The sequence below is a fragment of the Ammodytes marinus genome (genome assembly GCF_949987685.1).
Source record: "Ammodytes marinus genome assembly, chromosome: 11".
Classification (NCBI taxonomy): Eukaryota; Metazoa; Chordata; class Actinopteri; order Uranoscopiformes; family Ammodytidae; genus Ammodytes; species Ammodytes marinus.
In genome coordinates, this window is record NC_137215.1 from 6,655,758 (window position 1) to 6,675,384 (window position 19,627).

The window sequence follows — 19,627 nt, forward strand, 5'->3', positions numbered from 1 at the left end:
TCTTCATGACTACCATGCCATGTTTGGATACACTGCTATACTCTGTTTCTTTACAGAGGCTTAACACAGGATCAACCTTTTTCTTTCCTCTGATTTGTTGATCTAATAAAGAAAAATGTCCCTGAAAACCAGGGAAAATTCAGTTCAGATGAATATCATCTTGTTTGAGGATGTTGGAACAGTGATTTTAAATCTTTTTACACACTCACTTTGTCTTTCACCCGAGGGCTTTCAGCAGGCACCTTCTCCTCTGTCTCCAGGAGGGGGAAGTAGAGTGTGTTTGCAGGCTCATTAAGCAGGTGTTAGCCTTATGCTAATAGGAAAAATAGCTGTCTCTCTAGGTAGTTCAAAGAGCCTACAATGTAATAATCTGAGTGGCCACACCAGGACATTTACTACATCCACTGAGCGTGTTAAAAATCTAAAAAAAAGTTCCAAAAGGCATTCCTTTGTACATTCAACAAACATTAAAATTCAGTGTTGGGAACTACCACTTAAGCACTATTAAATAATCTTCACCTAAAAATACAGTAAAGTACAAGTACTGCTTACATGCTGATGCATTACCAATGCTATCATTTACAATGTAATGAAATGAATAACACTGACAGGCCACACTCTACATGCACTATTGAGAACTCGCTTGCTTTTATAATATGGTATTGATACTTTTACTTCAGTGCACTAATCTAAATATCCACCACTCATGAAATTACAAATGATATTCTTTAATTGGTAGTAAAATCTTAACAGATGATTTTGACAGCAATAGTTTTTTAACAAAAGAAAAGACACCAGTTGAAACAGATAAACCAGCACATAGACAATAGTAAACAAATGGTACATAATCCTTTGAATAAGAAAATGAACATATCGTGACAGTTGCGGAATAGGGCTCTAAATAGTGCTTTTACACCTGCGCAGAAGGATTAGAGATCTTTCTTGACGTGATCTTTTCGGTGCCTCTCCCTCCGGCTGATCTCTTTAGTCTGTTCAAGTGTCATGAAATCCCTTGTAAGGAGCTTGGTCGGATCCCAAGTCAACAGCCTTGCTTGTTGAAATCTGACTTCCCGACAAGGGATCTGGGTTGGGGAACGTTTAAGCCACTAGTGTGTCAACAAATGGTTCAAAAGGTGGGATTTATCAGTCACAAAATGACAGAGAGCCTTGAACCAGAAAACAAAAAGATGTGAAGTTTGTCAAATTAAAAACAGGATCTGAGTGATGATACACAGGTTACATACAGATTATCGATACACAAGGAGTTTGAGCTGTTTTCAGTGTATTTTAATCTCTCTGAACACACACGTGATCCATTCTTAAAAGTTCATTCCTGACTTTGCAAATATCAGTTGACAAAACGCTCTCGCCTCAAGGCCCATTTAAGCAACAATTTTGGAGCTTTTTGATCACATGACAAGATCTTCATCGTCTGCCCACTTGTGGCATGTTTGCAATTTAAAAAAAACCTGTCTTTTAACATTGTTGATTTTTCAATACAGCATGAATGAGAGGACCTTTAGGTTCTCAAGTCAAGTCAACGTTATTGTCATTTTCTGCTATATGTGCCAGACATAGAGAGAAATTTGAACACCTATATTTTCGTGACAACTGGACATACTGGATCCGCTGCGAAAAGATCAGGAAAGCTCCAGGATGGGCTGCTACTAAATGGAGCTTGAGGTGAGAGGAGATTGTTTTGCCAAGGACTATACATGTTTCAGCAATGTCTTCTGCTCCAGTCTCATCTTGAGCTCTGACACCAGTGCATTGTTCATGCTGTTCTGTCTGGTCATCAACAGCTTCCTCTTGGGTTTGGCTGCCACCGCTGCAGACACGGTGGGTACGGCCCAGTGCCTCTCCCCCGAGAAGTTGGGAAGCGGTGGAGGGGGCATCAGTGGTGGGGCGCAAGGCGGAGCAGGGGTGGGCCACTGTCTCACAACGTTGGTGACATTGTTGTTATAGTTGACGTTCTCCACCACTAGGACCTCCGGCTTACGCTGCTGCTCTTCCTCCTCCTCCTCCTCCTCCTCCACTCTGAACTTCTCTGCGGGGTTCTCTGCCTTCTTGAAGGGGTTTTTAAAGTTCCAGGCTTGCTGTTCCCGGTTCCTCCTCCGTACGCGACGGTTGGGCAGGATCCGGTTGGACTTTTTGTTGCGCATGAACGTTGCGGTGGAGATGATGACCGTGACAACCACCATTAGACTAATCGCACCGGCGAGCATGCCTAGGATTTGCAAAGGCTTGTTTCTATTCTGCATCAAAAATGATCCCAAAGGCCCCCCACTGAGTTGGGTCTGTAAAAGAGCACAGGGGGGAGAATTCACATCCATGGGACTGAAGTCATAGTTGGTCACACAAATACTGTCCCGTGTATATGTATGTACTAGTAGTGTGATGTACTGCATGTTTTCATCATTTGGCTAAAAATGTGGTGTGAGGTGCAAAAAATACTTTTATTTATTCTGTAAAATCCTGAATTTACTGCATGTGTACTGCCATCATACTGCATAATACCTTTTTATGTTTGGTGGATGTTTTGCTCAATCTACATACTGTACTTATACTTATACATACTAATTAAGTTCATTGTTATTCTATTTCATATTTTTTCAAGACAAGATCAGAGAGGTTGACTGGGAAAGCCACAGGTGAGACCATCCAGCATTGAGAATGAATACACTGTATGAATTAACATGGATAATAGAAACAACTATTTTGTTTATTTAAGTCATGATTGTGAATACAAAATGTGAGTACTAAATCAATCAAAAGGGGAAAAGAGCTTGGGAAACTGCTGGGAGGATAGTGTATATTGTGCTCCTGTACTCTTTTACAGACACACAGCCTTGTTGTTGATCTTCTAAAAATAAATACAAATAAAATGTACTTCTAAAACAATTCCTTGTACCAATGGGTATTTAACTAGTAGTTTTGCTGATGATCTCAAGGCAAGCTTCATTTATGGCACAGGCCTCTTTATAATCTTTCTGATCTTGCCCTGAGCTTGTATGCGGGACTTTTTCACAGAGTTCCAGTAAATAAGAGTCGAAATGAAGATTGTCAGTGAAATGGTGAAGGTGACAACGGTCAAACAAATCCCAAACACAGTCCCTGGACGTTTCCTTAGGCCCAGGAAGTATGAATGAAATCTGGATTTGATCTGAAAACATGACAATTGCATTCGTGTGAGATTCAGATTCTTTTTACGACTACGGTTTATTTTATTTTATTACTACCTAAGCAAACAACTGATAATTCTGCAGAAACACTAATAACTTCTTAGCTCCACCTTCACTGCAGGTAGAACATATTCATTTCTATTTATTATACTTATTTTCTAAATACCGTTGATAAGCCAAGCTTCCTTGGACAATAAAGCAGACTTTCTCAATAATCATTTGTAAATAACACTGTACACACAACTTGTACAACTAAATTGATGGTGACATTTTTTGTCAGTAGCCCAGATAATCCCTTAAGAACTGAGACTGGTAACTCTGCACTCTATAATGGTCACTCCGCACACAATATTCTTCATGTTTTTTAAGTGTATACATTTAGAAAGATCAGTACAATTGTAGATTTCATCATATTGTATCATTGTGACATATTGCTATTAATCTACTTACAGCCTCAGTAATGTCGATCTTGATGACTGCAGTGGTGCTGAAGGAGGGCTGGCCTCTGTCGCGGGCCTGCACCACCAGGGACCAGGTGCAGTCTCTCTGCTTGGTGATGTTGTGGATGATGGCCATGGACTTGATGTAGGACTTGAGCATGATCTCCCCCGTGTCGGCGTCAATGTCAAAGATGTTGTTGTCGGGCTCAGCTTTCATGATGGCATATTCAATAACGTTGTTGGGTATTTCTGCATCATCGTCCACAGCCTGTGAATGTGGATGTTTTTATTTAAAAACTTAATAGCACGTAATCGACATTATTCTTGAAGCTATAGTGTGTAATTTATGTCGCCCCCATGAGGAATTCTGAGTAATTACTACAACAATGTTGGCCCATCTACATGAGTAAAGCCTTCAAATATAACACATACATTATAAAACCCTTTTATACCTTCTGCTGTACATTAATGTTTTATCTTAGCAGTACAATCAACAACTGAAAAATATCTTGGGCTCCTCCACTTTAGCGGGCATCACCAGTTTGTAAACGCTGCCATACTTAGAAATACAGAGAAAGTATTGTGGAGCTGATAGGCTTAATCAATTCTGTGTTCATTCATTTGGTGATGGCTTGAACGTTGCCGACATTCATTTATGGGAAAGAGTTACGCTTTACGTTCATCTGACACGGTAAATGACAAATACCTCTATTTTCACAGGTGCTCCGATCACCATTGTCGTCTCGAGGAAGTTGTCATTGAATGCGGGCGGGTGGTCGTTCAGGTCCAACACAGTCACAAAGACCTCAGCCAGGCTGTACTTCCCCTCTGCGTCCTCAGCCTTCACATAGAAGTTATACTTGGACCTCACCTCGGCATCCAGGCTGGCCCACGGCTGGGTGTAGATGATCCCAGAGGCAGTCTGGATCAGGAACCTGGAAAATGGTGACATGATTTGGGAAATGTAATACGGATGCATGATACTGTATACAGAGCCACACTTTTTTGCACGCTCTTAAAGAGATACATTTATTTTATTATTTAGGTCCCAAAAAGCCCCAACTGAAATCCAACGGGTCAATTTGAAGACAGACATTTAGGTGTTTAAAGTTAGCTTTTTCTAGCTGAGCAAAAAGAAAGTAGGGTAACACTTTATAATAAGATACACAAAATGATAGTAAAGTGTTACCGAAAGTAGATTCGAATGTACCATTTTTTGATAGATCATGACTGTGTTTGATAGAAGTTTTACAAGGAACTGAAGCAACTTTTAAAACCAGATATGTATTCTGCACTTGACACTTTAAAGCAATTATTATACATTTTGGTAAACATGTTTATTTGCATTCCATTCCATTCCATTGCTCTTTACTTTTTTCTCTATGCTAAAGTAGGCTAATCACCTCCTGGCTCTACTCAAAATAAATAAAACATGAAAATGTTGATTTTCTTGTACATTTCTAACAAATAAAGCATATACAGTATGTGTATATCCCAAAATGTTGAACGACACCTCACAAAATCTCTATCCAGGTGAAAGATTGTACTGTCAACAAACAGATTAAAAGGAACTAGGTTGTTTCACTGACTGACTTGTTTAGTTACCCTACAAGTAGTGAGGAGCAAAGAAAGGTCTATTTTCTCCTCCAATCCTATTAGAGGATTACAGCAAAGACAGAGGGTGAGCTGGCAAAGATCAGGACACTAAGGTATTGTGTACACAGCAGAAGAATTCTTCAAGATATCGGAAAGAAAGGGTTATTAGATAAATATGAAAGGCCACATTTCCATGGACACAGAAGCAGCACATGTAGCCGTGTATTGCTTCATGAAAAAATGTCAGTTTCAAAGAGGCATTCAGAGTTTTCTGCGATGACGCATTTTCCAAATGGGTTTAGGCCAAAACAAGTATGCAATAAGATGAAAAGTGTTCCAAATCTCTCTCCTCTGCCTATTTTGTAAAATCCTTCTCCAGCACAGCATGTGACATCACAGATCTCCTCTAATTCATCACGACAGAGCTTAACATCTGCACTGAGAGGAGGTCAGAAAATACTTAATTTCTGCCATCATGTCATCGTACGAAGCAAGGTTGTTTTTTTGGAGCAGATTCAAAAAAGTCCTCACATACATCTGTCCGTTTTTTATTTGGCCCTGTACTTTAGAGATTCATACATTTCTTAGCTTAACTGTGCTAAAGGTTTCCAAATTCAGGTATTTTGGTCATTTAAGGCATGCATATGATCATGGAAATGTAATTGAAATGTCTTTTTTTATAAATAATAACAATACTTAACACTTTGTAAAAATAGAGTTCATCTTTAGGACGTGAACGAGAAGGGTAGCTGTGGATATACTTTGTGTTATTATCCCTATGAGAAAACAGTGACTATTGAGCCTTTTTCTCTGAGGTTAGACTTGGACTAGAAATGTAATAAAAATCTAGCTGAGAGAAAACACCAGCAAAACCTCTGGGGCACTTCAGGGCTTAAGTGCAATAATAAGAAGCACATCCAAATATAAAAAACAAGTCTGCTGTACTATTTCTGTTAAGAAAGAGACACTGTTTGCAAAAAAACATATTTTAAGTCTAGCACTTTGAAAACATGTTTTGGTTGGAATTTTGGATAATTTTTCTTTCTAATAAAAAAAAATCGTATCCCTAAACAAATATTGATTTAAATCGTCTTATTTTGACGGCAAGATAATATTTCTCAAGCATTGATAAGTACATGTTAGTCTCTGAATGCATTTGGGGTATTGTGGTTGCGATATTACATCTTGATATAACGATAATTATAGAATTATACAGTTATGTGTTGTACTCACAAGTCGGCCCCTGATCCGTAGATGGAGTACTTCACCTCGCCCCAAGGTCCAGAGTCTGGGTCTGTTGCCTGGAGACAAACGGAAAAGACAAATTATAGTACAAAAACAATAACCAGGGTAATCTGTAATTCATTTTAAGGAGTTATGTGGATGAGTGAGCCAAGGCATATCCCACCATTTACTACCATTCTTTTTGGGTTCATGTTGGGTTAGTGACAAATACACGTACTTCATACATCATACCTCTAAAAAACCCAACAAATATTAACGTTAGATTTGTGTGCATATCGTTATTGATGTGAATAAGCAGGAAACAGAACTGCCTGCCAACATGGACTCTGTAAACTGAATGAGTCTGTGCTGGACTTTTTAGAATGACGTTACACAGATGAGCTATATAAAAAGACAGAGATTTTTTAATGTCACAGCAACATCATCAAGGGCGTCATCTAATCTATCTGTCTGTCTGCTGTCTGTCTGTCTGTCACGGCTTGCCTGTTGCCTGTTCACAGTCTCTGTGTGTCCAAGGTCACTTGTTGGCTGTTTTGTTCATCTAATTGAAATTGCCTGGGATCAAGCAAATGAGCCTGTGCGCTGTTCACGCAAAGGCAGGATTTATAAGCGAGCCTCCCTGTTGCTTTGAGCCTTTTGCTAGGCCGATATCAACTAACAAGGACGAAGGATGAGATAATCCCCCTTCACAGAACTGTCATCTATCTATCTATCTATCTATCTATCTATCTATCTATCTATCTATCTATCTATCTATCTATCTATCTATCTATCTATCTATCTATCTATCTATCTATCTATCTATCTATCTATCTATCTATCTATCTATCTATCTATCTATCTATCTATCTATCTATCTATCTATCTATCTATCTGTACGTCCATCCATCCCTTTGTCTTTCTGTCTGTCCAACATGGCCTTAAAATTGTCCATTTGATTTCTGCACATATTTTGTGCGGCAGCTACATGTGCTACCAGGCATTAGCGAGAGAAAAAAAAATCGTGGAATTTTGTGTTACACAACAGAATGAAAGTGATAGCCATCTGGCAGCTTACCTCGCCTTGCTTTTATCTACATGTTTTCACATTAGATCCCAGCCCCCATTGCCAAAATAGTCTACATTTAGGGAATTAATGGGCCTCTTTGGGCATTTGGTTAAAATTCCTCTTTAGCTCCGAATGACGTACTACATTGGTGTTGATGGCATGTATTTTTAGTGCATGATGTAAAAAAAAAAAAACTGGCTCACCGTGACTGACACCACATTGGAGCCACCGGGCGAGTTTTCTGGAATGCGGGCGATGTAGTACTCTGAGGAGAATTTGGGAGCGTTGTCATTGGTGTCCAGGAGATGAATGACAATGTCTGCTGTGGCGCTGAATCTCTCCGGCGTGTCAATCTCAACTGCAAGTAGCTAAAGAGGAGAGAAGGATCAGAATGAAGTCAGTGGATAGGGCAGTATAGAACAGATCCAGGTGCCATTTTTATTTTTATTTAAAGAAGTGCATTTGTTATATATATATATATTTTTAAGATTATTTTGTGGGCATTTTCAAGCTTTATTAGATAGTACAGAGTTGAAATGGGGAGACAGAGATAGAGGGGGGATGACCTGCAGCAAAGGTCCACGGGTCGGACTCGAACCCGCGACCACTGCAACGAAAGCCGGAACCAACATGACACGCGCTCTATCCACCACGCCACCAGAGCGCCCCATTTGTTATATTGTTGATCGCATTTGCTCTATTGTGGTGCAATGGGCTAACCTTGTATGTGAGAAAATGGTGTTTCTCGTAGTCCATGGCAGCAGAGTCGTCTACTAAGATTGTGACCTGGGCCTCATTGAGAACTGTTTGAGGGACCACTCGCAGCATTCTTCCTGGTCCGATCAGTCTAAGATTGAATTTGGCATTTGCACCCTGTAAGAGCACAACACACATCATCAAACGAGTCTGTTATGTTATACATGCGTGATCCTATTTATAGAAACAGTAATCATTTGTTATAAAGCTATCTCAAACAAGCAGACATACATAATCCATGTAGTACACAGCGTATTCAATCGGTCTAAAAGCCTTGTACTGTATCTTTTCAATACGATATCGGTAGCAGCTGTAACATTCTTGTTGAAACATAATATCGCTGGACAAAGAGAGCTCGCAATCCTGATGTTGTAACAGTATTATCAGAGAATACATTCAGCAAACGTCAGCCATTTGGACAAGGTTCACGCAAGGAGCATGGCACACAGAGAGGCAGGCATAATCCGACAAATGGAATAGTTAGGGAGTGCCTTTTAATTTGTGTTGGCTTGCTTTAAAATCTATTAAATTTTAAAAGGTTTGCCAGTGAAAGTGGAAGGCTTAAAGTCATTTCGGTGACAGAAAGGCCGACATCAGTGCGAACATAATGCGGGTGCACAATGAATGTTGGTTACAGTAAATCCGTTTTCATGTTAGATAACAATGTCATTTGGTCAGAAAATGTGTGGCATTGCATAATAACAATCACTATTACTCTCTCTGCGGCAGCGTACAAAGGCAATAACTCTTTTTCAATGCTAGAGGATGATACGCGCTCAGTAAAACGCCACAGAGAATAGTAATTGTCTCTGATTTATCGAGTCATTTCCATACTTTTCACAAATATGGAATAAAATAATGGTCTCCCCACCTGATCAGAGTCGTTGACAGTGATTTTCAGCCCGCGGAGTATCTCCCCCTCCGGCGGATGCTCGTTCATAGTCAACTCAAACATGTTCTGTGGGCCTTTCTCTCCGTAGAAAGTGGGTGGATTGTTGTTCAGGTCCACCACACGGATCACCACCGTAGTCAGCCCATAGTCCATAAGTCTGCCTTCACGACTGACTTCTGATGCCTGGAGAGACAGGGGGTTAAGGTTATGCAGGTCAGCCAATATTTATTAGTTTATCACTTGTGTAGCCAGTGAATAAGCCTGGTGGATATTCTAACTATCTATAATTTTTTCAAGATCAGTTGTTCTTTTTGATTTTCAGGACCAAATCAGGAAGAAAAAGGCATCTAATGAAATGTCTCTTGTTTTTTGAACGTTGGTCCATTGCCTTATCTCTTTACGGATGTACTGTAACAATAACTAAAGGTCCTTAAAATGTCATGATGTCTGATGTTTGAAATGTTAGGTGGACACAGGCAAAAAAGTGAAAACATCAATGTAAAATGTTTAAACCATCAAGTCTTTGCGAGGAAGTAGGCTATGACTTTTAAAGTGATGTAGAAAATAAGATGTAGAAATGAACCGCAACCTACCTTGACTTTAATGTTAAAGATTTCTCTCTTCAGAAAAATGGGTAGAGTCAGCAGGGTGATACAGCCGCTTGTTTTATTGATGCTAAAAACACCATCGTCGCCTGGCGAGACAAATAACGGACGGACCTATAAGACCTTAAACTTTACATCAGAAAGATTATAATCTTATTTGAGTGAAATACATACCTTCATCAAAGGAATAATGGATTGGATTGGGGTTCCCCACATCGCCATCTTTGGCAGAAACAGTGAATATTTCGGATCCCTGGGGAAAGGAGGTTTTGCAGTTATATCAACAGTGAAACAATATTGATAGTCAGTATTCTTGTATTCTCATATTCAACAAAGTTTTTCACCATCGTTTCAGCAATTCTGGAGAACGCATGTTGTCAAAATCTTTTTTTTTTCAAAATCTGTAATTATCTCCTCACAATACCTGTACGTACTGTGTAAGCTGAAAAAATCGTTTGTTGTTAATACCAAGCCTGGGCTCTGTAAACTGCCATGTTGCTAGCTATGGTGGGCCCCCTTTGTTTACATACCTGTTTACAGAGCCTAGGCTGTGTAACAACACCAGATTTTATTTTTGCAATCACACAATACTGTCAGGTAGTGGATCGTGAGGAGATGTTCAGTGATTTTGACAAAAAGTGATTTTGAACAACAAGCATTCGCCAGAATCACTGACCCCATCTTTAGATAGATTTTTTTCTGGCAATAAACAACTCCGATATGTCTCTCTTAACATGGTATAACTTAGTAATTGATTGAACCATATTGTGAAAAAACTGACTGATATTTACAAAAAACACCTTAATCAAAAAAAAAGGGAGAAAATTCAATTGAGTCACCATACGTCTGGTGTTAGTCAAACCTTTCCACGCAAATCTATTCAGCTTGTGATCGTCACTGAGTCTTCAAAGGCACATTTAAATGTCATTGTCCTAATTATCCCCTTTTGGATGAAAGTCAGAATGTGTAATCTCTCTCCAGTGACATTTTGTGACTGAGGAGATAATGTGGCTTTCACCTGCTGTGACAAAAGCTATGAAAAAGGTAGCGGGCATTAATGAAAAAATGCCAGCAATTAATAGTGTGTGCTCATGCGATGATGGGAGATAGTGCTGCCTTTGGTTTTGGGCTCCTTTATTTGTTATCATTCATACTTTCAGCACAGAAATAAATGACATTCACTATGTCAGGCTACCATGTCTAACTAGACTGTGAACATTCAGTGTGATGTTTTAGATGTAGTGTTATCATACATAATAAACCTAAAATGATTAGCACTTTCCAAAAGCGCTAATTGCTATGAATAATTGTTATTAAAACGCATATGTGTTTTAGTGATTGGGTATAATGTCACTGTAGGATGTGTTCATACTCACTGGCACTGAGATTTCATAAACGTAGCCGAAGTAGGGTGTCCCAATAAAAGATGGCGACGTGTCCTGTGCATCGATGACATTGATGGTCAGGGTAGCAGAGGAGGACATAAACTGCTCCTTTCCATTGAAATTACCGCCACCATCCTGGAAAAAAAGTAATGTACAGTTTAAATGTGTATTTAAAAAAGACATACAGTAAAGTCTATTGTAATTTGTATTTCATTATACATATGTTGGTTTTGTAATTTTGCAAAATTTGAGTGCCTTCTTCTGTTAATTTTTTAAAGAAAAGCTAATTCCAAATGTTTCAAACAACATATCCACAGCCAGATGGCAGTGGATATGTTGTTTACTATCACAAATTCGACATTGCAGCACTGCCTTCATCTTGTTACAGCCGCCAATATCAGATAGTAAGATTTTATTGGTGATAGTTAACAAGCTCAAATGGTTTCGGCCCAGAGTAAGCTGCAGAGCAAATTGAAATTAGCAAGCGGCTACTATGGATTTCCAGAATAAACATGTGCTGCATTTCTTGGCGAAATAGCTGGTGCTACTACTGGTCCAAATCTCCACACGGTAGGGGTAAATTGTCACATGGGTTGGATGTCACATTCGTTATATCTCGCCACCAGAGCGCGCTAGCTCTGAAATGTTGATATAAAAAAGGTCCAGAATTGGGATCAGAGGTCACATACATAGACTTCCTTGGAGGAAGACAGCTGCATTTCAGGTGAGAGGATGTTTTGTGTTTTTCATGTCAAATTCAAAATATTTTGCTTCTCAGTATTTTTCTTCTAGGCTTTTACACAATGGGTTTATAACAAAACACTTGTTACCCTCAGCAAGTGTGAAGGGTAAACTATAGTTTAGATTGTGGTTAGCAAGCTAATTAGTTGTCAGATGGTTGTTGGCCTTGATGCTAGCAAGAAATTCAAGTTGGGGTTGGTCGTCAAATTTTTTGGGGGGTTGGTTGTCACATGTTATATCAAGGCTGCAGCCAGAAAAGGAACCCAATAACGAAAGAAATTGTCAAGCTGTATCCTCACTGACACCCCAGAGAAGGAAAGAATAGAGCAGGAAAAGGCAGCTAGCAAGCAAAAGAAAAAAGGGCAACAAAATCAAAACAACCCAGTGCATCCCAAACTAGACCAGCTGCCAAGGCTACATTAAGTTATGTAGGCCTATTTGTCAACTTGACAATGTAATTAAACATTCAAATTTGGTTCTTCCTCCTTGCCTTCTTTTTAAGATTTTTCCCATTAAGATAACATTGTGACAAACAACCCCATAGTGTGTGACAACCGACCCCTTGATGGGGTTGGTTGTCACAATGTGTCAGAGTGTCTTTGATGGTAAATTACTTCTTCATTACAATAAGTTGGAAAAAAAGAGAGACACACATTTCTAGCCAACACCTTAAGCTTCAATTTAATGTAGGAATGGCTATTGACAGATGTTTTGGTGATGAGCAATTCTCACTAGAGTAAAAAGTGTGCCTACTTACCCCGTTCTCCCCTACCTTTTAAATTTGGAAATTAAAGCATACTTTTTATACACCGATTACCTTTGCAATGACGGTAACAAAGTGTGTCTTTGTTTTCTCATAGTCCAGCGTTTCCCCAGATTTGATACGAAGGACGCCATCTCTGTCGATGGCGAACACATTGGACTGAGGATACTGCATCTGAGAACAGTACAAAGACAGGATTGTGAAAGCCCACACACACAGAGACACACACAAGGTCACACAAGTAAAAGCCTTTGGCCGAAACCCCATTTACAACCACTCACGTGAGATAACATGAAGAGTGGTCAGATGGCTGCATTAAAACACTCACAGTCGAATTAGGCCACATTTTGTATAGGTTCTATCTCTTTTGTCCATCTGGATGTAAAGAGCCCATATGCTCAAGGACAGGGCTGGCAGGTGAAAGCTGCTGATTCCAGATGTGCACGGCCTCACTCGCTGGCGATGTCACTCCCGGCCAGCTGTTCTTTGGACCTAATAGTCCAAAGTGCAAACTAACATTCCCTGCCACCCCCTGCCTAAGCAGCCCTCTAAGCCACCTAAACCTGACACAAATGTAATTGTGATTTAATCCCCATTCTCATAACTACATGATGCACTAATACACACATGAGCATCAGAAAAATCGAACTGATTCTTACCTTGTTATCAGTACATTTATACATTGTGTATCTGCAGATTAACATTAGAAGCATCCAGCTTCAGCTCCTGTTTCATATTGGTGGCGTTTAAAACAAAAGTGGAATTTATGATTGATAAACTGTATGATTTTAAGTACCTGGATGAAGTAGCTGACTGAGCCCCCCGAGCCTGTGTCTTTGTCCACTGCCTCGACATTGTAGATACTGCTGCCGGACTCAGTTGTCTAAAAATGTGCAACACAGAAAAATTATTCAGGTCACAATATGTAAGGCTAACAAATACTTAATTCAATCGCCTATTTACTTTCATATTTGCCATACATGTTCATAAAAAGATAGACAGCGATTTAACTTACCTCCAGTACATCTATGATTGATGGCAGGTTTTGGAATTCAGGTTTTTCATCGTTTGCATCCATTACAAAAATTGTAACTCTTTCCACAACCTAAAAAGCAGAAGAAAAAAAAGAATAACTAAAGGCACGAAACATGTCCAAGTTTATTTTAGATGATTGAGGGATAGTATTAAATAGCATGATCACACATTGAACTAGATGTTGATACCTTGCTTTGCCCGTCTGTGATGCTGACAAGAACATCAATAGAATCTTTTTTCTGAGGGAAGTTAAAAAGTTAAAGTGAATACATATATATGATAGAATAATTTTTTCGACACTATGTCCTATGAGGGCTAATTTAATGTTACCTCTCTGTCCAGCTGTTCTACCAATGTGATGTTTCCTGATACGGGGTCGACCCTAAAGTATTCTTTGGACCCTGGATCAAAGGAAAGGCCATACCTCACCTCCTGGCCTTCAGGGTCTGAGCCATTGAGACTATAGATCTGTGTACCTGAAAGGAGATTTCATCATTTAGTCAAATTAGCCTCAGCTTTTGAATTTTTCAAACACTTCATAAAACTTGATCCAAATGCAAAATAAACCATCTAACAAGCAATCTAGGAGATCACTTAAGAGTCAGCGATTCTGGAGAATGCTCGTTGTCAAAATACCTTTTGTCAAAATCAGTGAATATCCCCTCATGATCTACTACCTTTCTGTACTTCGTGTGTGCTGCATTTGTTTTTGGTGTTAAAACACAGCATAGGCTCTGTAAACTGGCATGTAAACAAAATGTATGTAAAGGGGGCCCACCCTAGCAGGCAACATACAAGTTTACAGAGCCTAGATTTTGCATTACTTTGGATTTTGGACAGACAAATATTCCCCAGAATCTCCACCTCTAACCCATTGTTAAGGCAAAACTACTAGGGAAAAGACTCCTGTATGCTGAGACACTGTAGGCAACAGCATAATAAGTATTTAGACTGATGGAAGGTGTAGAGTGTAGAGGGACAGCTGCATTACATTCACAGCTAGCAAACTGTACCTCACAACCAACAGGGGGCCCCAGCAGATGAGCATGGTGTATGTATATGCCAAACAGCATCTGGTCATCTATCAAATACCGTTTAATATCCTGCACTCCTAGGTTTTGGCAACCAAAACATGCTATTTTGTTGATTGTTCGTTCCACCAGCCTATCAGCTGTTCACCCCAAATGCCCTGACAGTCATAAGGTTGATCTCACCGACAGCAGTGTCCTCCGAGAGGCTGAACAGCGCCAGGTTCCCATTTTGGCTGTAGGGCCCATTGTCGTAGAAATAAGGGGCAAAGTCCGCTTGTGCTACGGAGATAGACAAAAAAAAAACTCCAGGACATGCTTGAAAGTTTGATTGCATCTCACTTAATGTGGGACTATACTTTGAAAAGACTACATAACCAAATATTTATCTTGCAATTTAAATGTTGAATTCCTAAATTATAACACACAAATAATTTGTACATTCAGGGATTTGGCTGCAACAGTGTTCCTTAGTCTGATATTTTATTTTTATTCATTGAACCTTTAGTCAACCATTAAGTCCCACTGAGATTAAGAATCTCTTTTTCAAGGGTGAACTGGTATGACCAGAAGCTTATAGTGGCCAATGTTTGCTAATGTTAGCAAATTTAAGCTATGTCTCTGATACGTCTGTTAGCGAGTGAGTTAGCTGACCTTATAACTTTTCTTTTCTTTCGCAAATGTTAGCTTCTAACTGTCAGTAGTGGCCACAATGGTCACTGTTCATCAAAGGAACATGGTATTGCCTTAAATACAATATCAACATAAACCAAGTTGTCTACGCAGCTCTTAGGCCGCCTTCTTCAGTAGGCTACGTTTGACAGGGATTACAAGTGAATACGTCAACCTCCCAAGATAACTTTTCTATACATAGACCAAAGATCTCTTTTGGAAGAAATTATTATCTTTTTCTTTTAAATACTACAGTCTGAACACTTTAAGCTATGTTACTTTAACATTAACCTTGAAACCAAATTCATAATTTAAAAAAATCAATTACTATGACAGTTAGTATGACGTACAGAGTGTGAACTTAGTTACAACTACAAGAGCAACTAGCCAGGTTATACAAAAGCATAAATGAAATAAAAACAGAATAGAATATAACAATTACTCAAATGTATCTGAACAACATCAACAATCCGATTACAGCAACACGCTTGTGACCGTAAGCTGATAATTAGGAAGTGTAACTTACCAAAGCAGGCATAAACAAACCCAAAAAGCAGTGGCAGATGTAAAATCTTTACATTCTTCATCCTAAAGAATTAATGCATTAAACCGCACCATGAAGACGGCTCCGTCGAGAGTCCTGTACATGAGACACAGCTCCCAAGGTGTTTGTGGTGGACTGTGGAAGGCTAAAGGCAGATTGCTCACAGGCTATAATCCAATGACACATCTTAAGAGTGACTCCTGGGCCCCTTCAGTCCAGCGGGGTTTCTTCAGTCACCACAGGAGATGGCTCTGTCCACAGGAGAGACAGTACACCGCAACTTTTTTTGCAGATGATGGACCGGTATATTTCTAAAACATTTGTTTTTTCTATTCTTAACAGCTTTCATTTGCAACAACTTAGAAATAAATGTACATGCAATTTTGTGACAAGTTCTATATACCTACACTCACAGAAGAAATAGGTACTTGTCTCTAAAGGTAGGACGGCTGAACTATATAATGACTTTACAAATGTCAAATTATACTTAATACTACTATTTTCTACTGTCTTCTGTATTTGCAATAACTACTCTCATGTCATTGAAATCAGGATGCAAATGCCTAAAACCTTATGGACTGTTTTGAATAATGACAATCGTAGCTGTTGTAATAGGCTATATTGCTTGTGGGACCATTTGGACAATGTCATTGTATCAAGATTCATATCTAATATGAAGCGTGTTACTCATTTCATGAACGATATTTCTGTATTAACTCTTAGATTACATGCATACTTGTGCTGTGACCAACTCTTTCATGGACAAGCGGATGGATTTAATGGTGCCTTATCTATGCAGTTAGAATAGTCAGTGTTTTTCCCATATTGTAAACAGTGCCATGTGTTCTGCACTCTACAACCATCTGTTGCATTGGGATGCCAAGAAAAAAAAACTCCACTATTTACTCAATAAAAGGATCATCATTAAACAGAGGATGATGTGCAGTGACAGCAGTGAATGATCTGATGAGATTATTGCTCCTGTTGGGATGTGAGGGTACAAATCATGAAATCATGAATCGTGTGAATGTATGGAGTGATGAAATAAACTTTGACATTTGAATAAATGAAAATTTCAAACAAGGCAGGACGTAATTTTTTCTATATCAGAAGATACAAGTTTTGTATCTATTTTTTTAATGTAAGTATTGGTTTTTGATTGGGTTGCATCTTTCTCTCTTTCTTAATTAATTTCTTTATATTCATGTTTATTGTGTGATGAGTCTCCTTAATCAAAAACCTCACCGATTAACTAATGTGTTTCTGGGAACTTTGGTATTTTGGGCACTGAAGCTGGCTAATCGTCTTGTCTGGTAATCTTATTTACCACCCAGGGGTAAAACAAATGTTGAATAATAATACTCACCCATCAGTCCTTTGACTAGGATTGTCTTTTTTCTAATGCCAAACAACTGATTAGTTACTACTACAGTATATCTTCAAGTTTATGAGTTAGACGTTTGAAATCTCTGTCAATAATTCAGCAACTCAACGTCCATCGATTGACCCAGTCATCCTTTCACTTTTCTTACACATAACCTTGCTGAATCCAAAATGATGTATAAGTACATCTAATATTTAAAATATCAACTGGATCTATAATAATATATATGGATCTGTTATGGATCTGTATTGGACAATAAAAAAATTAACATTATTTTTATTTAGTATGTGACTAATTTGTTTTTAGTTTGTATGTCAATAATAGAAACAAAACAATTGCACTGTGCCTGTGCAGACTATTAAAACATGTTGCATGCAAGAGGATTTACACTCATGAATAAACCTTTTACAGTCCATTCTCGTACTGAAACTAAATCTACTTGTCTACTTAATCTGAGTGGTACTAGTAGAGCGCCTGTTACACAAATTGTGCTTTCAGAAAACTGTAGGGTTGGCACACAGTAACTTGGAGTAATACTCACACACAGAATGAAAACCTGCCAACATTTCTCAGTGTATGATTTATGATCATTGACTTTTGGAATCTACAGTGAGACCTTTCAGATTGGAGACCCTAATGTGTCTAGACAGCAACGTTTCCAAGTTCAAATCTATGATTTGTATGCCTCTTTGCAGCATAACGGTCATACTTTCTCACAACTGACCATACAATACACCCACTACAAAATATTACCTGTCAGGTTAATTCTGTATGTGTTTTTGTTAAGGCTGTAGCTTCAGTTTTAATTCTCGTGGTCTTGCGGCAGATGGCACGCCTAAAGATTAACCCCCTGTGCTCTAATCTCTCCTCATCTTGTAATGCACAGAGCCTGTCTGTGGACACATGGGCATCAGACAGAAATGTAAAACACAATTAGCACAAATAATGTGGCTACACACAGCCATACAATAGTCAAATGGTGGACTAGTTGTAGTGCAACGTTATGCGAGTTCACAAACAGACAAACTGTCATCATGTGTCATCATAGCAGATAACTTCTGTTTTAAAGAAAGTGTCAGCCATTCTGGAGAACGCTTGTTGCCAAAATCACCTTTTGTCTAAATCTGTGAATTCCAGGGGGCGCCCTTAGCTCAGTTGGTAGGGTGTCCGCCCCATGGGCCTCGGCCAGCAGCGGACCCGGGTTCGATTCCAGCCCGCGGTCGTTCTCTGCATGTCACTCCCCTCTCTGCCCCATTTCAACTCTGTCTCTACACTATCAATAAAGCATAAAAATGCCAAAAAAAATCTGTGAATTCCTCATCATCGGCCCATACTGTGTGTGTGCTGAAAATAATCTGATGTCAATACACAGCCTAGGCCTTGTAAACTTGTATGTAAACAACATGTAAACAAAGGGGGCCCCCCGTAGCTAGTAACATGCCCGTTTACATGAGCCTAGGCTGTGTATCACGACCAGATTTTATTTTCAGTGCACACACAATAGAGACATGTGGCAGATTGTGAGAACGTATTCATTCATTTTGACAAGTGATTTTAACAAAAAGCCTTCTCCAGAATGGCTGACTCCGCCTTTAACTTTAACTTTCACTAATGTGTATGTGAATGCATTATATGATAAAAAACCTGGGTCTTTGCAATGAGCACTGGAAAAAAAATTCGCAGATAAAGCTCACTGCTCAATGGCAGTCATCTTCTTAGTTTCTAATCCCGTGCCTTCAATCAAAGAGGCACATGTTGACCTCTTTGTTCCTGTCGGGGAAGAGAGCCATTAGCCAGCCCCATAGAGAAATATGAAGGACATGCTTATCACTTTAGCTCTATGCTGAATGCAATGTGCATCATCATACAATGTGTGTAATCATGTTGTGTCTTAACCAGATGGGCCACTTCCGTCACCGCCGCCCTACTTTTAAAAGGATATAACCCTTAAAAGATTTAGCACATACATGTAAACCAACACAATGAAAGGCTATCAAGCAAGCAGCAGACGATGAAAAATAAAGTAGATACTAAAATGCCTAAAAAGAAGAGCACTCATCTTTCCCCTCGACTTTAAACACACCAAGGAATTTAAAGTGGTTCGGAGGAACTTTCAGTTTGTTTTTATTCTCGCACCCCCTTTGGACAGAAGCGGTAGTGTTTTTATGACGCCAGCTGTTGTTCCTGGACAGGGCCGCTGCTAAGCTTTTTTTGTGCCCTAAGCTGCAAGATCCCATTTTGAAAAAAACATTTTTGGCAACCCCAAATTTTCTATAATTAGTTTTTTGAACATGTTTGTTATACTGTGTTA

General features: G+C 39.2%; 1 protein-coding gene across 1 annotated transcript; it reads right to left on the minus strand.

The window, feature by feature from the left end:
- Nucleotides 1-1,709: 1,709 nt before the first annotated feature.
- Nucleotides 1,710-15,978, minus strand: cdhr1a (cadherin-related family member 1a; the record flags this gene model as incomplete). Its single annotated transcript, XM_080036847.1, has 17 exons — nt 15,915-15,978; nt 14,903-14,998; nt 14,019-14,164; nt 13,877-13,927; nt 13,669-13,758; nt 13,450-13,536; nt 12,708-12,821; nt 11,141-11,284; nt 9,939-10,017; nt 9,753-9,853; nt 9,139-9,342; nt 8,232-8,384; nt 7,715-7,879; nt 6,452-6,519; nt 4,329-4,557; nt 3,633-3,890; nt 1,710-2,297 (listed from the first exon to the last, which is right to left on the minus strand). Exons 1-17 carry the CDS (start codon nt 15,973-15,975, stop codon nt 1,710-1,712), a joined length of 2,634 nt encoding a protein of 877 aa, XP_079892973.1. The 5' UTR covers nt 15,976-15,978.
- Between the last annotated feature and the right edge of the window lie 3,649 nt (nt 15,979-19,627).